Raw genomic sequence first — 19657 nt, 5'->3', positions numbered from 1 at the left:
GAGAGAGTAGAAATTCCCACGCCCAGTGAATCATAGGACATTAGGTAATTATTGGTGGGAAGTATATTTGAGTGGGAAATTGAATTTCAACTGACTTTTATCCTTGAAGATGGTGCTTCTGTTTTCTCAAGTTAGAAGGTTATGAAAATTGCATCTGAACAACAAATTGTATTAGCATAAGTTCTAGAATAAACTGAGAAAGCAAGGCTAGTCTGAGGAAAATTTATACCGCTCACACTTCCCTTCTAAATTGGAGAATACAATTGAATCGCCAAATTGTAACCTACCTTTCAAAGATGTATTGTATAGTAAAGTATATTTTGTGAACTTTTATACCTTCTGTTCTTATTTTTCTATTGCCCTATTTTAAAATGTCTTGAATTTATTTTATTAAATGTATATGTCTCTGTGTATATATTTATGAGTAATATTGTACTCTTTTTGGTATCAGATGAGAACCCAAAACACACAAATACATACTGACACATACGAAGATGTTTATACTGCCTCTTACATTGGTCGGAAGAGAGAGGGTTCCAAGAATTCCTGTGACGAAGGCTTAAAGCCAAATATTTTTAAAAATCATTTTATACATATATATTTTATTTTTTTCTATTTGGGAGAAGCTAGAAAATACACGTTACTTTTTTTTATATCTCATCTATTTTAGACTAAAATCTGCTGCTATTCAAAGAATAAATTGTATCTTTGTGTATTCTTTTGATAGACATAGTAGGTAAGTTGTATAACTAAGTTATAAGTATGTATAAGTAAGTAAGTTGTATCTTTGTATATTCTTCTTCTGATAGACATAATAATATAAGACGAACCCAATAACAGCATGCTGTTTATTTTGAACACAGAAACGTCCTTAGTTCGGCCTAACTCTGTCCTTCCTTTTTGGTAATAGAAAGTCTTTGGCCTCATCCCTCATCTCACGTCCTTGACGCCTATTTCTTGAGGTGTTCCATCCACTGTCAAAGTCCCCAGTCAGTGATTGTTCTTAGGTATGAGTATTCTCTTCCATCCTAATCCATGTTATCCCACTCATCTTCCAAAAGGCAGCCTCTACTCCTAGAGCAGCGCAACAGGTTTCCTCCTCTACTCTTGATGGTGAGCCCAGAGTACCCTGTTGTCTCTGTGGCTCTAGGCTTCCACTTACCCTGCCCTTACCTCTGTGGCAGTGGAGAGGATGTGGTAGCAAAAGAGAGCAGGAGTGATCCACCATGTCCAGTCATCCTAGAAGATTGATTCCAAGGACCCTTCCCACCCGCCACGATACCAAAATCCCCAGATGCTCAAGTCTCTGACATAAAATGGCTTAGTCTTTGCCTATAACCTATGCACATCCTCCTGTACACTTTAAGACATCTCTAGATTAATACCTACTACAATGTAAATCCTATGAAAATAGTCATTATACTGTGTTGTTTAGGGAACAATAACAAGAAAAAAAGCCTGTACATTTTCAGTACAGACACAACCATCCTTTTTTTTTTTCCTGAATATTTTTGATCCATTGTTGGTTGAAGCTACGATGTGGAGCCTGTGGATGAGGAGGACTGACTGTATAGCTATGTCACATTTTTGACCACCAAGGCACAGAGACACAGAATAGAATAGAGAAAAATGGAGACAAGAATAAAGATGAGGCCAGCGTAGTGGCTCATGCCTGTAATCCCAGCACTTTGGGAGGTGGAGGTGGAAGGATCGCTTGAACCCAGGAGTTCAAGACCAGCTTGGGAAACATAGTGAGACCCCATCTCTATTTAAAAAAATTTTTTTTCTTTTTGAGAAAGAGTCTCACTCTGTCACCCAGGCTGGAGTGCAGTGGTGTGATCTCAGCTCACTGCAACCTCTACCTCCCAGGTTCAAGCGATTCTCCTGTCTCAGCCTCCTGAGTAACTGGGACTATAGGTGCCTGCCACCACTCCTGGCTAATTTTTGTGTTTTTAGTAGAGGTGGCATTTCACCATGTTGGTCAGACCGATCTCCAACTCCTGATCTCAAATGATCCACCCACGTCAGCCTCCCAAAGTGCTGGGCTTACAGGCATAAGCCACCATGCCCAGCCAATTTTTTTTTTTTTAAAGAATAAAGATGAATAGGAAGGGAGGTGCCATTCACTTCAGCAGGAACATCCTTCTATTTCGCTTGTGATACAAATGTTCCCACCTCTATGACTCTGTCAGGAGAGGGATACTGAAGATGTTAACATCATTAAAACAAGACATTAAGAAAAATCAGGACAGTTTAATCCTATCCTGTTAGAGATGATCAAACAACTCCAAAGAGATGATGACTTAACATATTTCTAGGTTCAAGTAGTGGCCAACCGGGGCCAGCATCCTCCCAGTCACCCAGGCTGCCAACCAAAGTGACTGAATACTTACTTGAGATTGCCAGTGTTTGTGATAGCATCACTGGATAAATTCAAGGTAGGATCCTCATTGCCGTGGGCTGTAAAATGGACTCTGCCCCCTCGCCAAAACTTGGCACACTTAGATGGAAATGGAAAAATGGTATTCTAAAACATTCTGTTGCATTATTATTTGTACCCCTAGGCAGGTGTGATTCACGTGGGACAGAGTGACAAGGAAAGGCTGTATTGAAGGGGCGAGGCTTGATCTGCCCCTGGGTGGAAGTGTGGGTGGTCGTGGGAGCTGCATTTCTATGGTGGTGGGAGCTCTGGGCCACTCCTCAATCCCATGTCTGACACACACACACACACACACACACACACACACACACACACACACACGAGATAGTAGGAAGAGCAGCATTTTGGACAAAGAGGAAGCTGAAGGCTGCATGAAGCCTTGAGACATGAACTCAGGTATGTGTGGAGGTGGTGGAAGGTATTATTACCTGGAACAGTCTTTACCCTTTAGGCCCAAATCAACCTCCACCTCCACCGGGACGTTTTTGCACGACGTGTTTCTTTAACAGACTCACCAGAGCGCATGCAGATTTGGTTCTCAATTAGAAACATATTTTGTATTTCTAGTTCCTAAAGGAAATGTGAGTTTTGTACTTAGCAGAAGCTATAGCACCATCTTGTGGAAATAAATGCATCAGCTCACAAGCTTGCTCTAAAAATTTTAGTCATCTTAAAAAAAAGTAAATCTTGATATGCCTTCGTAGCTCTAAATCACTCTTGGAATGCACAATCTATTAGTAGGAAAAGACTTCTCATATATTCTAATTGTATGAGGGTGGAGTTAGCATTCTCCACCAGCTGCAGCTTTCTTTCTGTTTGGCTTTTGAGGTAGGGTCTTACTCTGTCACCCAGGCTGGAGTGCAGTGGTGTGATCATAGCTCACTACAGTCTCGAAGTCCCAGGCTCAAGTAATTCTCCTGCATCAGCCTCCCAAGTAACATAGTGTGCCACTGTACCCAGCTGATTTTTTGTAGAGATGGGGTCTCTCTATATTGCCCAGGCTGGCAGTGGCAACTTTCTTCTTTTTAGAATAATTACCACACTTAGGATCCAATATTCTTCCCATCTCAGACTCATTTCTTTTAGAATGTGTGTCCTCAGGTTTGGATTTTAACCATGTCCCAAGGGATCTTGCCTTCCAAATAAAGGAACACTCACTGGGTACCAGTGTTCTTTTCTGTCTCCTCTGGCGAATCAGACACCTCTCTTCTTGATAGAGTTCATTGATACAGGGCTTGGGAAAAGGAGGTCCCTTCATTATTGAGAATCTAAAGCATTGGATTGGGAGCTCACAGAAGAACTGGAACAGAGGCTAAGGCAGGAGGATCACTTGAGCCCAGGCATTCGAGGTTGTAATGAACTATAATCGCACCACTACACTCCAGCCTGGGTGACAGAGTGAGACCCCGTAAGTCCCTGGAAAAGGTTTTATTTAGAATCATGAAATCATTGAATCATTTAATAAATAATCAGTCTTTTTAATGTAAGTAGTATGCCCTCCAGTAGAGGGGAAAAAATGCCCAATGTTCTCAACCTTTCTTACCCCTAGTTTGATCTGCATCAAACGCGGAATTGATGTGAAGGTTTGGAGCTTCACTAGGCACCCCTCTGAACAGTCTCAGGCTTGATTAGAATTTAGGGCTGGTGTGACTTTTGCAAATATTAAAGATCTGTGTTTATCTTCAAAACATATTTTGAAAAAGTTACACATTGACATCCTTCAAAAGCTAAAAGCACAGAAGTAAATGTCTCCCTCCACACGTTTCCCAGCTATCCAATTATCTTCTCTCAAGGCTCCAGTATTACAAGTTGTTTGTGAAATGCTTCCAAAAATATTTTACACTTACTGGAAATATATTACATCAATGATAGTCCACAGAATATTTCAAAACTTGCATTTTTCACTTAAAAATACAGGTTGAAGATTGTTCTATGTGAGCACATAAAGAGCTTCCTTATTTATTTTTCAGCTGTACAAGATTTTATTGAATGAGTGTAGTCTCCTATTGACATTTTCCCCAGTAGTTTGGCAGTACAAACAATGCTGCAGTGAATAACCTTTACATCTGTTGCATAGCACACATGCTAGTCAACCTGTGGAATGTATTCCTGGAAGTAGAATTGCTATGTCAAATGGTGCATTTGTAATTGTGGGAGACTTTGGCTAACTGTTCTCCATGGAGGTCATTTATACCAAATTACAGCAATGTATGACACTTCATGCCCTCACTAACTGTGTGTTTTTAAAACTTCTTTTTTTTTTTCTGAGATGGAGTCTCACTTTGTTGCCCAGGCTGGAGTGCAATGGCATGATTACAGCTCACTGCAGCCTCGGCTTCCCAGGCTCAAGTAATCCTCCCATCTCAGCCTCCCACAGGAATTCACCACTATGCATGGCTAATTTTTTACTTTTTGTAGACAGTTTCCTCATGTTGCCCAAGGTAGTCTTGAACTCCTGGGCTCAGGTGATCCTCCCACCTCAGCCTTCCGAAGTGCTGAGATTACAGGCATGAGCCACCACACCCAGCCTTTAAAAGTTTTTAACTTTCCTAATGTAATTGGTGAAATGTTATATTTCAGTGGTTACGGTTGTCATGTTTGCAATGTTCCTTTTATGAATTTGGTTATAGGAACCCACATTTTTCATGAGGCTTGGTCACCTAGTCAGTTCTCTTTCTCCAGAGCTATTTTGGCAAATACATTGATTTTTTAAAATTAAGTTTTATGAATAGATATAAATGACTCAGATTTCAATCAGCTTTCAAAAATTTTTTAAAAATATTCTCCCTTTCTTACTTGTCACCCCGTGGATTTACCATGAAGCTAGCAAAGCTTAAGCTTAGAACCCCTTCCAAGAGTCCCTTCCAAAACTCTGAACTAATATTGTACTCATACATTCACATTCTTTTTCTTAAAGAAGCTGCCCCAAATTGTATAAGCTTCAGGCCTAGATATGCCCCTGCTTGTCACCATCTTCCTTGTTTTCAACCTTTCTCTTCTTAGTTTCTTCTGTATTCCTCTTAATGCATATGTAAGCACCTCCAGATAGAGTTTATCCACCTCCTTCCTTTTTCCTTGCTTTTCTGAATGGGTCTTGGAGATTTTTCGATGTAAGATCTAGAGACCATCCATACTGTGTACTGTTTGTTGATAATTTTATGGTATTCCATTGTATGAAGATACTGGTCTTTACTTAAATCAGTCCTGTATTAGTGGAACTTAGTGGACATTTATTTATTTATTTATTTTGCATTAAGAAAAGCTCCTGGCAGGTTTCAGAGACCTAAATGACAACTAAAAATCTGGTATGATTACAGGTTTCAGAAGTGATAAGGCTTAAAGTAGATGAAATTGTCGGGAGAGCCCTAGCCTCCCTTCCTCCACACCCTCTTCAGGTATCTAGGACTCGAAGTCTTATCAAAACAGGACCCTTATTACCTGCTAGTCATAGCCTATTTATATGAACATATACATCGGCATGGGAAGTTTATCTGTGATTGTGAAACAAGATTGTCTTGCTAAAGACATTCTGAATATCTGAAGGCAGGAGGGAGAGATAATTGTAAGACTTTGAGTGCCTCCAAAATCCTGCTAGATAGTTGTTGGCTTCAGAAAAGGGCAAATAGCTTCTGAGGTCATATTATTCTATCAGTGGCATTGCTGCAGCCTGCTAACTGACTTTCACTGCCCACACGCTAACATTTTGTTCTGCCATATCTGATGGGGATGGGTTGAGCCACCCAGGCATGGAGTGCTAGATGTCTTCTGCATGCCAGAAGAGTTCATTACTTAGTATTTTAACCCTTCATCTACCTAATTTTATTTATTTATTTATTTATTTATTTATTTATTTATTTATTTATTTTTGAGACCGAGTCTCCTCTGCCACCCAGGCTGGAGTGCAGTGGTGCAATCTCGGTTCACTGCAACCTCTGCCTCCCGGGTTCAAGCGATTCTTCTGCCTCAGCCTCCCGAGTAGCTGGTATTACAGGCATGCACCATGATGCCTGCTAATTTTTGTATTTTTAGTAGAGATGGGGTTTCACCATGTTGGCAAGGCTGGTCTCAAAGTCCTGCCCTCAAATGATCCACCCGCCTCGGCCTCCCAAAGTGCTGGGATTGCAGGCATGAGCCACAGCACCTGGCCTTTCATCCACCTTAGTCATCACTTCCTTTCTTCTCTTCCAGTTCAATGCAAGCACCATGGGAACCACATTTTGGATAGCTGGAAATTCAGCCTTTTTGTTCTCTCTACCCCCTTAAAGCATGGAATGGCTGATCTATCACAACCTACTTTTTGAGAAGAAAGGATCATACTACCTGTCTGATTTGGTTACCTCAAATCTAATCCTGTTGCCCAGTATTACCTTTTGTTCATATGTCCTTGTTTGGCTCTTCCCTAGAACTCTCTTCCCTGGGACTAAATTGTAGTGGGTTTTAGTTTAAGATACCACATTAAAAATTTTAAAACATTTTAAGTATTTGTGAGTACATAGTAGGTGTATATTATTTACCTCTTTTATAAGAGATCAGATAAATAATACATAGAGGAAGTAAGGAAGGAGAAAACAAAGATGAGAAAAGAGAATAGATGGATCTCAATGCTTTATGATTAAGAATAACTTTTAGTACTTCTTTTCAGTTTATAAAGTGCTGTGTATATTACCTTTTGTGAAGCTCACATTTCCTTGAAATAGATGGGGTGGTGTCTTATCACCATTTTATAGACATGGAAGTAAAATAAGGATAAGGCTGATCATGGCACACCTGAATCCAGGTTTATAGGATTTCCCGACATCTTGAGACTTGATGGTTCATGGTTGACATTGTCTGGGTCCCTCAGAAGATAATCAGGGCAGTAGCAGTTTCAGAATTTTTGTACTGAAATGGGGGCTAGGGGATTTGTCTTGAAGCTCTATTTGGATTGTATTTCAGATAAAATTGAAAAAAAAATCTATTGTCTGATAAAATTTAAAAAATTCAGACAAAATTGAATTCAGATAAAATTGAAATATTCGGATCAAAATAAAAAAAAAAATTCTGTGGAGGTGCTGATGATGGAGATCTGTGGAGAAGGCTCAAGTCTCTTGGTCCCTCCACTTCTTTTGAGTTTTACTATTGTCCTGAAGAGGCAGAGAGCTAGAAACTCAGAACCTCTTATTCCCTGTGGCACAGGCTGCTAGATGTTTTTCAGAATTGTTCCTACTATGTTAGGGTGCATGGACCACATTTCTCAGAATCACTTGCATTTTTTATGGCCATGGTGACCAAGTTTTAGCCAATGGGAAGTAAGCAGTAATGAAGAGTCCACTTTTGGGCCAGGTCACTGAAACTTTCATGCTTTTTCTTCCAACACACATGACGATCATGGGAACCATGTAGAAATGATGGTAGATCCATGAGGTGTAAGGACCCTGGGTCCTGGAATCACCAATTAATGGCATGATGTCTGCTGGTCGGGAAAACCTCCTCTGAACAAGGAATGAGCATTGGTTTACTATAAAATTTTCAAATAATGCAATATTCTTTCCCATGGTTCAGTCTACATTTTGAGAGGTCTCTTCTTTAACTCTTTAATGTGTATTATTTTAAACATTTTCCCATGCTTTAGTATACGTCTCTCTATGTATATATTCTCACTCATACACCTATCTATAGGTTTTTAAGTGAATGAGAAAGCACAGTATCGATATACTTTGTTTCCTCACTTCACATTTTATGAAAATTTTGCTTATGGTAATATTAGTTTATATGTTAACTGTACATTAATATCTAATTAGATGTTAATATACTAATAAAACTTACTTATATTAAGAGTTGCATAATATTTCATTGTATATATTTGCAATGTTTTATTTAATAACCTCACTATTGATATTAGGTTATTTATCAATATTACAAATACTGCTTCTGCTTAAAATATATTTACATGTATATATTTATGCATATGGGAATATTTCTGTAGGATATGTTCTTAGAATTGGAATTGCTGCATCAAAAGGCATGCACATTTTATTTTTTGAGGCCAGACACAGTGGCTCATGCCTGTAATCCCAGCACTTTGGGAGACTGAGGAGGGAGGATCGCTTTAGCCCAGGAATCCAATACCAGCCTAAGCAATATAGTGAGACCCCGTCTCTACTAAACAACAACAACAAAATTAGCCAGGTATGATGGCTTGCACCTGTAGTTCCAGCTACTTAGGAGGCTGAGGTCGGAGGATACTTTGAGCTCACTGTACTCCAGCCTGGGCAACAGAGTGAAACCCTGTCTCTGAAAAATCAGAACAAACAATTTAGTTTTTGAAGAGACATGACCACATTTCCCCCAAATCTATTAAGACTGTGGGGAAATATCCCCTTGCCTGCATGCTTAGTGATGCTAGAAAATATCTATCTTTTAATTTTTGTCCATCTAATGGGTGAAAAATGGTATCTTGTGCTTTAAAATTTATTATTTACTAGAGGAGCTATACATCTTTCATTATATTTATTATTGTCTGTCACTTGTTCTACTGTAAATAGTTTATTTGTCTCTACTTGCATCTATGTATTTTTTTCCAATAAAAAGCTAGTTTGTATATTACTATTTTGCTTATTATATATACTGGGGACTACGTTAGCTGTATTTTTATCATTTTCTTAAAGCTGATTTTCTTTTCTTTGTGTGCGGTAAAGATGGTGGACTTTTTAAACATTTTATTTTTTTTTGGCTGGATGCAGTGGCTCATGCCTACAATCCCAGCACTTTGGGAGGCTGAGGCGGGTGGATCACCTGAGGTCAGGCATTCAAGACCAGCCTGGCCAATATGGTGAAACCCTGACTCTATTAAAAATGCAAAAAATTAGCCAGGTGTAGCAGTGGCCGCCTGTAATTCCAGCTACTCAGGAGCCTGAGGCAGGAGAATCGCTTGAATCGGGAGGTGGATGTTGCCGTGAGCCGAGATTGTGCCATTGTACTCCAGCCTGGGCAACGAGAGCAAAACTCCATCTCAAAAATAAGTAAATAAATAAAATTAAGTAAAATAAAAGTTTTATTTTTTTAATTGACAAAATGGTATAGATTTACCATGTATAAAATGATGTTTCGAAATGTATGTACATTGTGAAATGGCTAAATTGGGCAAATTACCATATGAATTATCTAACATACTTGTCATTTTTGTGGTGAGAACACTTAAAATCTACTCTCTCAACATTTTTCACTATACAATATATGTTATTTACTATCCTCACCAAGTTGTACAATAGGTCTCAAGGCTGATTTTCTTGATCCTTACTTAACTGTTCACAGAAATATATTCTCTAAATCCAGGATAGAGGGAGGCCTTATGGCGCAGTGGTTATGGAGTCAGGCTGACCTGGATTAGGGTCCAGGTTATGTCAGATACTTGTCGTGTGACCATAGAAAAGTTTCTTACCGTCTCTGTACCTCTATCTCTTCTTTTGTAAAAATAATAATAATAAAAGTACTAACTCATAGAATTGTTATGAAGTTGAGATGGAATAATGATGCATGTACCTTAGCACAGTGCCTGGCATTTAATAAGCTCTCAACAAATATTATCTCTTAAAAGTATATCTACAATGTGGGTAATATGGGTACAAAACTAGACATTTATGTTTTAGTCTAGTTCCTAGAACCATGCCCAATAAAAGTTATTCCTAGTAGTATTCTTTCCTTAAGGTGGGTATTTCATTAACTTTTAACCAGTCTTATGAAATTTCTACTTCCCAGTGCACTAAAGTAGTGCTAATTAATTAATTCCGTATGTACTATTTTTTTTTTCATTTTTGAGACAGAGTCTCCCTCTGTCGCCCAGGCTGGAGTGCAGTGGCATGATCTCAGCTCACTGCAACCTCTTCCTTCCAGGATCAAGCGATTCTCATGCCCCAGCCTCCCAAGTAGCTGGAATTACAAGCACATGCCACCATGCCTGGCTGGTTTTTGTATTTTTAGTAGAGAAAAGGTTCATCATATTCACCAGGCTGGTCTCAAACTCCTGGCCTCAAGTGATCCTCCCGCCTCGGCCTCCCAAAGTGCTGGGATTACAGGCATGAGCCATCGTGCCTGGCCAGTACATATTTTTGGGGTTCTACTATATTTAGGGTCTGAGAGATTCAGTTAGCCTCAGAAGTGCATTTCATTTTCTCTGTATAGAATTTGTTTTATACTCCTCTGACAAAAATGAAAATCCAAATTAATATGAAATGTGAAGAAACTAATAAAGACAGGGAATTAGAAAGCAAAAGGGGACCTTAAAGTTTGTCTAGTTCAATTCTTTATTTTATAGGTGTGGAAATTGGAACCCAGAGAAGTTAAGCAACTTTTCTAAGGTCACCCAGTAAGTGGGGGAATTGCTGTGAGAGCCCAGACATTCTCATGCCTAGCCAGTATTCTGTTGACCAAATCATACTGTGTTCAAGGGTCCGCTTCTTCTTTTGGCACAACATGATTTCAAAAATTAAAAACATAGAAACACAGGTTTGAAAAATACAGATAAAAATGAGCCAATGCTATTTAAATTTATGAAGAAAGCAAGGGATGTAAGACACTTCTCTGCTGGTTGCGAAAACATCAGAACTGTGAAGTCCAGTGAGACAGCATTCCAAATGTCTTTCCTTTTTGTCTATTCTCACGAACCTGTGTTTAACAATGATACTCTACACTCACAGCAGACAGCAAACACCGGTCCTACAGGTCGGCAGTTGGCAATCCCTGGTCCACATGCCAAAGATGCTGCAGGTGCCAATTTCAGGCGGCAAGGAAACTGACTACAACACACAAATTCCCATCCCTATCATTCCCAGTAGTTATTGCCTACAGTTGTCTCCACCCTCTTGCCAGAGTTTTCAAGAGCAGCATCCTAACATGACTTCCTGTGTAGCACCAGTACCATCCAGGCCTTCTGGAATCACAGGTTCAGTCATTTGGCACACTTGTGATAAGACAACGGCCATGGACTCCTATGATAAAACGAAAATAGAATTCCCATCATTTTTAATAGTAAGTGCTCAATTTCAACCCTAAATTGTGTCTTTTCTTCTCTGTGATCCTAGAGCAATAGAACGTTCTTGATTATTAATATCTACTGCGTAAGAATATGCTAAAAGGATGAATTGGACAAATCAAATGCACAAGAGATTCAACTTTAAAAAAATAGGCCAGGCACAGTGGCTCACACCTGTAATCCCAGCACTTTGGGAGGCCGAGGCGGGTGGATCACCTGAGGTCAGGAGTTTGAGACCAGCCTGACCAACATGGTCAAATGCCCTCTCCACTAAAAATACAAAATTAGCCGGTGTGGTGGCGCATGCCTGTAGTCCCAACTACTTGGGAGGCTGAGGCAGGAGAGTTACTTAAACCTGGGAGACAGAAATTGCAGTGAGCCGAGATCGTGCCACTGCACTCCAGACTGGGCGACAGAGCAAGACTCCATCTCAAATAAATAAATAAATAAAAAGAATAAAGGGTAACTCATCCCTAGGCGTATATGATGTGAGTAGAAATTTGAACACAATGACCACTCATTTGTTCATTTAGTCAGTTTATTGAATGTCTACTATGAACAGGCCTTGTTGCCAACCATTCAGGAGATGAGTATCAGGAGGTCTTCTACAAGAGAGTGGCTCAGAGTTTATTTACAGCCAGACTACCTGGTCTTGAGTCATGTTTCTACCACTGAATGATTTGGCGACCTTGCACAAATTAATTAATTTCACTAAACTTTATTTTCCCCATGTAATGTTAGGATAGTGTTAGTACCTACTGCACAGATTTGTTGTGAGAATTATACTAAAGCATTTTATGCGGTGCTGACCACATAGTAAGTGCTCAATAATCATCAGGTACAATTAAATTTCTACTGTACTATAACCTAAAATTAGTGGGATTTAAAGAAGGTTAGAAATCAGAAGATGGCTCAACACTGAAAATTTGGAAATGGGGTCAACGGACATAGTCAACAGATAGCTAAAGTGTCCTCTATGTATTCCTTATGTTTTTTGTAAGTACTCACTCTGTGCTAGGAATGTACAGGTGTAAAGAGATGAACCAATGCTTGTCCTTCCCTTTGTGAAGAGATGAATGAAACATAATCAAGACATATACTGTAAATCCCAGGTTGAGGATTACAAAAAGTTGGAAACCAAAACCAATATCTGAATTCCTTGACTTTGGGAGAAGTCTCCTGTTTTTTCCAAGTGGACGGGCTGGGACCAGATTCAAAGAGAGAGGCTCCCCAGCTGACTCACAGAGGTTCCCTGAGTCTGGGCCGCAGCTCGTGCTCCTAGTCTGGCTGTGCCCTCCAAGACTCAGTGGCCTTCTGTGCCTCTAGGGCAGACATGGGGAAGCCAGGCGTAGGTGACCTACCAGCACCAATGCTCTTCCTGTTTAAAGAGAAATTTTGGTTCCAGATCAGAAAGTTTAGAAACCCTGACAGGATTAAAATAACTTCTGACAGCATGGTAATAATAACAGTTTATCTTATGTTCACATAGCACTTTTAAGACTTCAAAAAAACAATGTGTCCATTTGCATCTTGCTTTTGGTTTTCAGTGGCACTCTGGGGTGTCCTAAACAGCTTCCATATGCATAATTTTCAGATGAAGGACTGAAGCTCAGGCAGGTTAAGGGAGTTCTCTGCAAAAAAACACAGCTAGCAAATGATACACCTGGAACTAGAACCAGGGCCTCTGGTACACACCTTGTGTATTTAAGGGGTAGGCAGTGTCGTGGGCTTCCTGGATGCCTGGGCCAATCCTAAGAGAGTACTGCACACACAGAATTTAGGGTCCGCACAGGCAACTGCCTGAGCATGGTTTCTGCACACCATAATTTCCTGCCGCTCCTCTGTTACCAGGGGAGCATTCATCCCTTGAAACCTATCCCTGGTATTAGAGCTCTTCACCTTTGTCCTGCCACTTGAATATATCCCTTCCCAGTGTTGGTTCCATCGCAATACGCAGCATCTGCCATGAAACTAAACAACTGTTTAAAAACTGTTCGGCAGCAGTGGAATTACAAATGGTATATCCAGTTTGGGTAATTTTTAAAAAATTAATTAATTATCTAATTTTTTAAAAATTATTATTATTATTGGAGACAAAGTCTCACTCTGTCACCCAGGTTGGAATGCAGTGGTGCGATTGTGACTCACTGAAGCCTCAAAATCCTGGGCTCAAGTGATCCTCTTACCTCAGCCTCCTGAATAGCTGGGGCTACAGGCACATGTTGCCATGCCCGGCTAGATAATTTACAAAAACACTTTCTAATGTTCTTCTATTGATGAACCATCAACTTAAAACTGCAACGTCAACCTCATTTATCCATTGTTTTTGGTTTCACCATCCTGACCATCAAGAGGCTCCTCCTCCATCTCTGACCCTTGGAGTCACAGTCCGTTCTTGCTACCTCATCTCATTTCATGCACCAGTATAAAAAAAGCTGGTGTGTTTGTTTGTTTGTTTGTTTGTTTTTTCCAGCTTTAAGTAGTTTTCTGTCTGGAGCCTAATGCCTATCTTTGGCTAGAGATTGAAAATTGCTTTTCATCTCTCCTCCTCTTCATCTTTGGAAATTTCATGATCTCTTTGATTTGTGTGGTGGTACTTACTAACTTCCTCTAAGTGAAGAACATTTGCTTATTCAGAGAGAATCATAGACAGTCCCCCGGAGGAGGTGAGAAGAGTAGAAACAAATGACCATCACAATCTCAGGGCAGGTTGGAAAGTGGATTTTGTTGTGTAATTGCTTATATAATGGTTATGATTATGGGTTCAGTAGTCATATTGCCTAAGTTTGATTCCGGACTAGGTACTTATTAGCTGGGAGCATTGGTTAAATTATAGAATCTCTCTGTAGCTCTGTTTTCTCACCTAAAAATAGTAGTAATAGTCTCTACCTCAGGGTTTTTATGAGGACATAAAGAGCTCTTACTTGTAAGGTTCTTGGAATAGTACTTCACCAAGCACTCAGTGTGTGTGTGTGTGTGTGTGTGTGTGTGTGTGCATATGTGTGAGCATGTGAGTGTTCTTTGTGAACTAGAGATGTCTTTGTTCTGGATCTCACCACCCAGAACCAAGTACAGTTCTAAACTAACTCTCATCTCATTGAGAACAGCCTCCACTCCCACCCTCTCTGTGTTCTGTGTTCCTCTGAATCACTTAACCTCTTTTGCAGCCATGGCCATAGGACTCATCAAACAGGATAAGAAGACTTCCATAAATAATCTCTGACTCTCCTGGCCTCATCATGGCACATTCTAGATGGAGAAGAAACCCACATTCACCTAACATATCCTACATTAGGTATGTTGCTAATAAAGTCCTACATTGTCCTGGTTAAGTAGAGAAGGCTTGGGAGCCAGATTGTTTGGATTTGAGTCTAGCATTTTCCATCTGCTTAAAGTTTGCATCTATAAAATGGGACAATAATGGGAAATGGATTGACTATAATGATAAACTGAGGTTATCTCTATAAAGTACCTATCAATGTGCAGTGGATGGCACAGAGTAATTTATAATAATGCTAAATATTAACGTTATTGTTAAAACCCTTTTTTCCATTGAATTGTCTCTGTGTGGGGCTTTCCATTCATCCCCAGCAGTGAAAAGTTGTGTGGTGGTACTTACTAACTTCCTCTAAGTGAAGAGCATTTGCTTATTCAGAGAGAATCATAGACAGTCCCCTGGAGGAGGTGAGAAGAGTAGAAACAAATGACCATCACAATCTCAGGGCAGGTTGGAAAGTGGATTTTGTTGCGTAATTGCTTTGTATTGCCAGCTGAATGTTTATGGATTCACTCTCTCTGACAACAAAAATTGTCAGACACTTTGTAGGATTTTATAAAAATCAATTTCCTTCCAAGCTGAAGTAGGCTTTTAGGTACATTTTCTACGTAGAGAGGAAGTACAATTGAGGGGAAACATCCAAATGAAGATGAAAATGGACAGAGGTATCAATGGGTTCTGGAGTCTTTGCCTGTGGCTGTATTTTAAAAAACTTTTTATAGATATGACTCTGTCTGATAATAACTGCTATTCCACTACTTCGGAGCATACCTGACTAAGTCACGGGTAGAGTGTCTGTTTTAAACTTCTGGACTCATAGCAGTGTACAAAATAAATCTTTCCCCAACATTCTCAACTCAATAAGCAGTTAAATTCAAAAATGTTAAGTATAACAAATGCATCAAAAACTAAATACTTCCCAGGCAGGAAAAAGGAATGCTTTGCAGAGTCGCTTGGTTCATTCAGTTTCAGATATAAAGAGTAGTGAACTTAGGTGGTATTTGGTACCAATATTGCAGGAGATGACTGAGGCTGGAGATTCAAATGTCACACCAGTTGGGAATGACTTTCCTTGCACAATGCTCTCCTCAGGGCACCCTTGACCTCTGCGTTCCTCAGGCTGTAAATCAGGGGATTCGGTGTTGGGTTGAAAAAACTGTAAAATAGAAAAAGTACCTTCTGCAGCTCCTCAGGGTGGCGGGACTTGGGGGCCATGTACATGACGATGGCACTGCCAAAGAAGAGCCCCACCACGCAGAGGTGGGAGGAGCAGGTGGAGAAGGCCTTTCTGTGGCCCTCCCCAGACTGGATCCTCAGGATGGCCACCAGAATGCACGAGTAGGAGACCAGCACCAGGCAGAGCGGCCCCACCAGGAAGAACACACAGGCTGCAAAGATGACCACCTGGTTGAGCCAGGTGTCAGCACAGGCCAGCCTGAGGACAGACAGGATTTCACAGAAGAAGTGGTTGATTTCATGAGGCCCACAGAAGGGCAGTCTCAGGATGAGAACCACACGGACCAGAGCCAGGAGGGAGCCACATGTCCAGGAAGTGATGGCCAGGGTGATGCAGACTCTCCAGGTCACGATGATGGACTATCGGAGAGGGTGGCAGATGGCCACATAACGATCGTAGGACATCGCCACCAGCAGGAGACATTCGCTATGTCCAAAACTCAAACAGAGAAAGGTCTGCATCATGCAGCCAGCAAAGGAGATGGGCTTGGCTGGATGCAGGAGGTTCACCAGCATCTGAGGCACCGTGTTGCAGGCATAGTTGATGTTGACGACAGCCAGGTGTGAGAGGAAGAAGTACATGGGGGTGTGGAGTCTGGAGTCCAGTGAGATGAGCCCCAGGATGGCCCCGTTCCCCAGCAGGGTGAAGACATAGAACAGGGAGAAGAGCCCAAAGAGGAGCATCTGAATCCTTGGGACCAGGAGAAATCCCGGCAGGAGGAACTCTGTGACCATGGTCTGATTTTCCCCCATTTCCCTGTGAAAAAGAAAAAGATCACTTAGGACCAGATTGTCAAAAACACCTAGAGATTATTTTATGAATTTAGTCATTTTTAAAAGATAAACTTTTAACATTAGTGATTTAGCTACATGTTAAGTTAATTACCGATTGTAAATATCCAGTGTTATAGAAGGCATTGTGTCACAAATGATAGGATACATAGAGCCATTGACACATCATGGGAAGAAAGAGTGTCGTACCAAAAGTGGAGTTAAAATGACCATCTAATAAGGATTGTCTTGAAGCTGCACATATAAAAATTACTAAGAGATTCCTGAAGTGTAGAAATAATCAGTAATGGAAGAACTCCAAATATGGGAATTAGAGTGGTCCTAGAAAAAAAGATGATGTAATCCCAGTGTCTCAGTAGAAATATCAACTGTTTTGCTTTCAACATCTGAAATCCACCTTTGTATTCTGGAGCAGTTTATATAATAACAGAAGAAGCAGAAAGATAAAAAGCAGCTTTAATGACATTGTGATTGTTTGGGTTCCTGAGAAGGAACTAATGGATATGCTACAAATGTGTTCTAATTGCAATCTTTATTTTACAATGAGTCATAAATAGGAACCTATAATTGACAATTTGACAGTTAATCTACTGATTGATGCACAGTTACTGATTTACCGAAAACTGGTTTTGAATAACAACTCATATAATTTGTAGAAATTAGATTTTTCAGGACTAGTTTGTACAAACATATCATTTAAAACATTCACAATGCCTGAATGTTATGTTTGCCACTGGGTTATGTGTCATTTCTTTTTTGGTCTCTCCTTTCAATTTTGCCAACCCTTTGGTACATTTAATCCATTTGAGTTTAAGATGTTCTTTTTACCATGTAGAATAAAAGAAACTATGGAGAAAAAATTAAAATGAAGTGTCTTTCAAAAACACCAGAAATGACCATTCATAAAAAATTAGCTGTGTTTCAGCAATATAAGAATTGCTAAATACTTTACAAGTATCTAATTAAAACTACTTTTTTGCAAAGAGCTAATTTAGTGACTTCATTATTTTGTGGATTATTATAGCAATAAAATTGTCAGTCAGGTAATTGGCATTTGTGAATTGGTGATATGCCAAATAACATTTGGGATTTTGTCCTTAAGTCCTAGATAACATTTTCCTCAGTATATCTTGTAGAAATCTAGTATTTTGTGGGTGCAAATGTTTTTTTAGTGCCTTTGCTAGGCAAAAGTAACCTGAGGCTGAGCCATTGAACCTGTACCTGCTTATCTCCGAAGAAAAAACTTCTCCGGATTAATGTGAGGAAATGTGCTGCTTTGGATAAGACCCTGGTCCAGCTGTCACTGGAGCAAAGACATGGAATCAACCTACATGTCCATCAACGATAGACTGGATAAAGAAAATGTGGTACATATACACCATGGCATACTATGCAGCCATAAAAAGGAAGGAGCTTTTGTCCTTTGATGGACATAGATGGAGCTGGAGACCATTATCCTTAGCAAACTAATACAGGAACAGAAAACCAAATACCTAATGTTCTCACATATAAGCAGGAGCTAAATGATGAGAACACATGGACACATAGAGGGGAACAACACGTTACACTGGGGCCTATCAGAGGGCAAAAGGTGGCAGGAGGAAGAGGACCAGGAAAAATAACTAATGGGTACTAGGCTTAATATCTGGGTGATGAGATAATTCGCACAACAAGCCCCCCAAGACACAAATTTACGTATGTAACAAACTGCATTTGTACCCCTGAACTTAAAAGTTAAAGAAAGTTTAAAAAATCATCTAATTGGAACGCTGCAGAACGTCCCCACTGGATTCTTTTCCAGTGGTAACAAATGATTGTATACTTATAAGCATTATCAATAAATCACTGATTATTATCAGCAAGACACAAATAAATTCTAGTGAATATTGTAACTTCATAGCACATGACCAAGGCTTATATATTTTTTTCAGAATTCTATAAAAAAAAAATACCCCACTAGGCCAACCTTCTACATTTAATTGGAAAACATGCAAAGCATGTGAAAATATTTGGTTGTGAAATGCATTTGAATTTACACTTCATAAGAATCTTTATTTATTTATTTATTTATAAATAAATGTCACCTGCCCTGGAATGTAGTGGTCTGATTACGGCTCACTGGAGTTTTGACATCTCAGGCTCAAGCAGTCCTCCCACCTCAGCCTTCCAAGTAGCTGGGATTACAGGTGCGTGCCACCATACCTAGCTAATTTTTTAAAATAAATTTGTTTTAGAAACAATGTATTATTATGCTGCTCAGGCTGATCTCAAACTCTTGGGTTCAAGTGCTACTCCCATGTTGGTCTCCCAAAGTGCCGGGATTGTAGGCATGAACCATGTACCCAGTCTACATCTTATAAAAATCTTAATTTCTTTATTAAGTCTTTCATTATTTCCTTTTGTAACTTCCCAAATGATTATACAACGAAAAAATGTCCGCTATGCACAAGTATGAATTTCTTTGAAAGCTAGATGGAGAGTCAAGAAGAAAGGAGAGCTTAGTGAAGACACTCAGCTTCTTTAAGGACAGTTGCCACGTGGGTTGAAACCCTGATTTCTTTTACAGGACTGGGTTGTTAACACGCTCCTTGTGAACAAGGACAAGGTGCTCTCACTTTTGTAATCTGACAGTAAATACTTACTGTGTGAACAAGTTAATCAATAAATACAAATGAGTAAATGAATAAATGCGTAAATAGTTTTTTTAACCATCCTTGTACTGAATCTGGAATGTCTACTATAATCTGAATACTTGAAAGACACTTTTATTTTCTTTTCCTCCCCCATAGTTTCTTTCATTCTGCATGATATAAAGAACATCTTACTTAAACTCAAATGGATTAAATTTACCAAAGGGTTGGCAGAAGTGAAAGGAGAGGCTAAAAAAAATAAATAAATATAA

At 39.7% G+C, this 19657-nt stretch overlaps 1 protein-coding gene across 1 annotated transcript; it reads right to left on the bottom strand.

Moving 5' to 3' along the window:
• Positions 1 to 9606: 9606 nt before the first annotated feature.
• On the bottom strand, positions 9607 to 16716 carry LOC111525597 (olfactory receptor 2A1/2A42; the record flags this gene model as incomplete). The annotated part of the gene is given in 2 exon segments (XM_023191030.3): positions 9607 to 9616; positions 15776 to 16716. Coding segments are annotated over 2 exon segments (951 nt in total), but the record flags the coding sequence as incomplete, so codon positions are not given.
• Between the last annotated feature and the right edge of the window lie 2941 nt (positions 16717 to 19657).

This window comes from Piliocolobus tephrosceles, chromosome 8 (assembly GCF_002776525.5).
Source record: "Piliocolobus tephrosceles isolate RC106 chromosome 8, ASM277652v3, whole genome shotgun sequence".
NCBI classification, from domain to species: domain Eukaryota; kingdom Metazoa; phylum Chordata; class Mammalia; order Primates; family Cercopithecidae; genus Piliocolobus; species Piliocolobus tephrosceles.
This window is presented reverse-complemented; position numbering and strand designations above follow the sequence as displayed.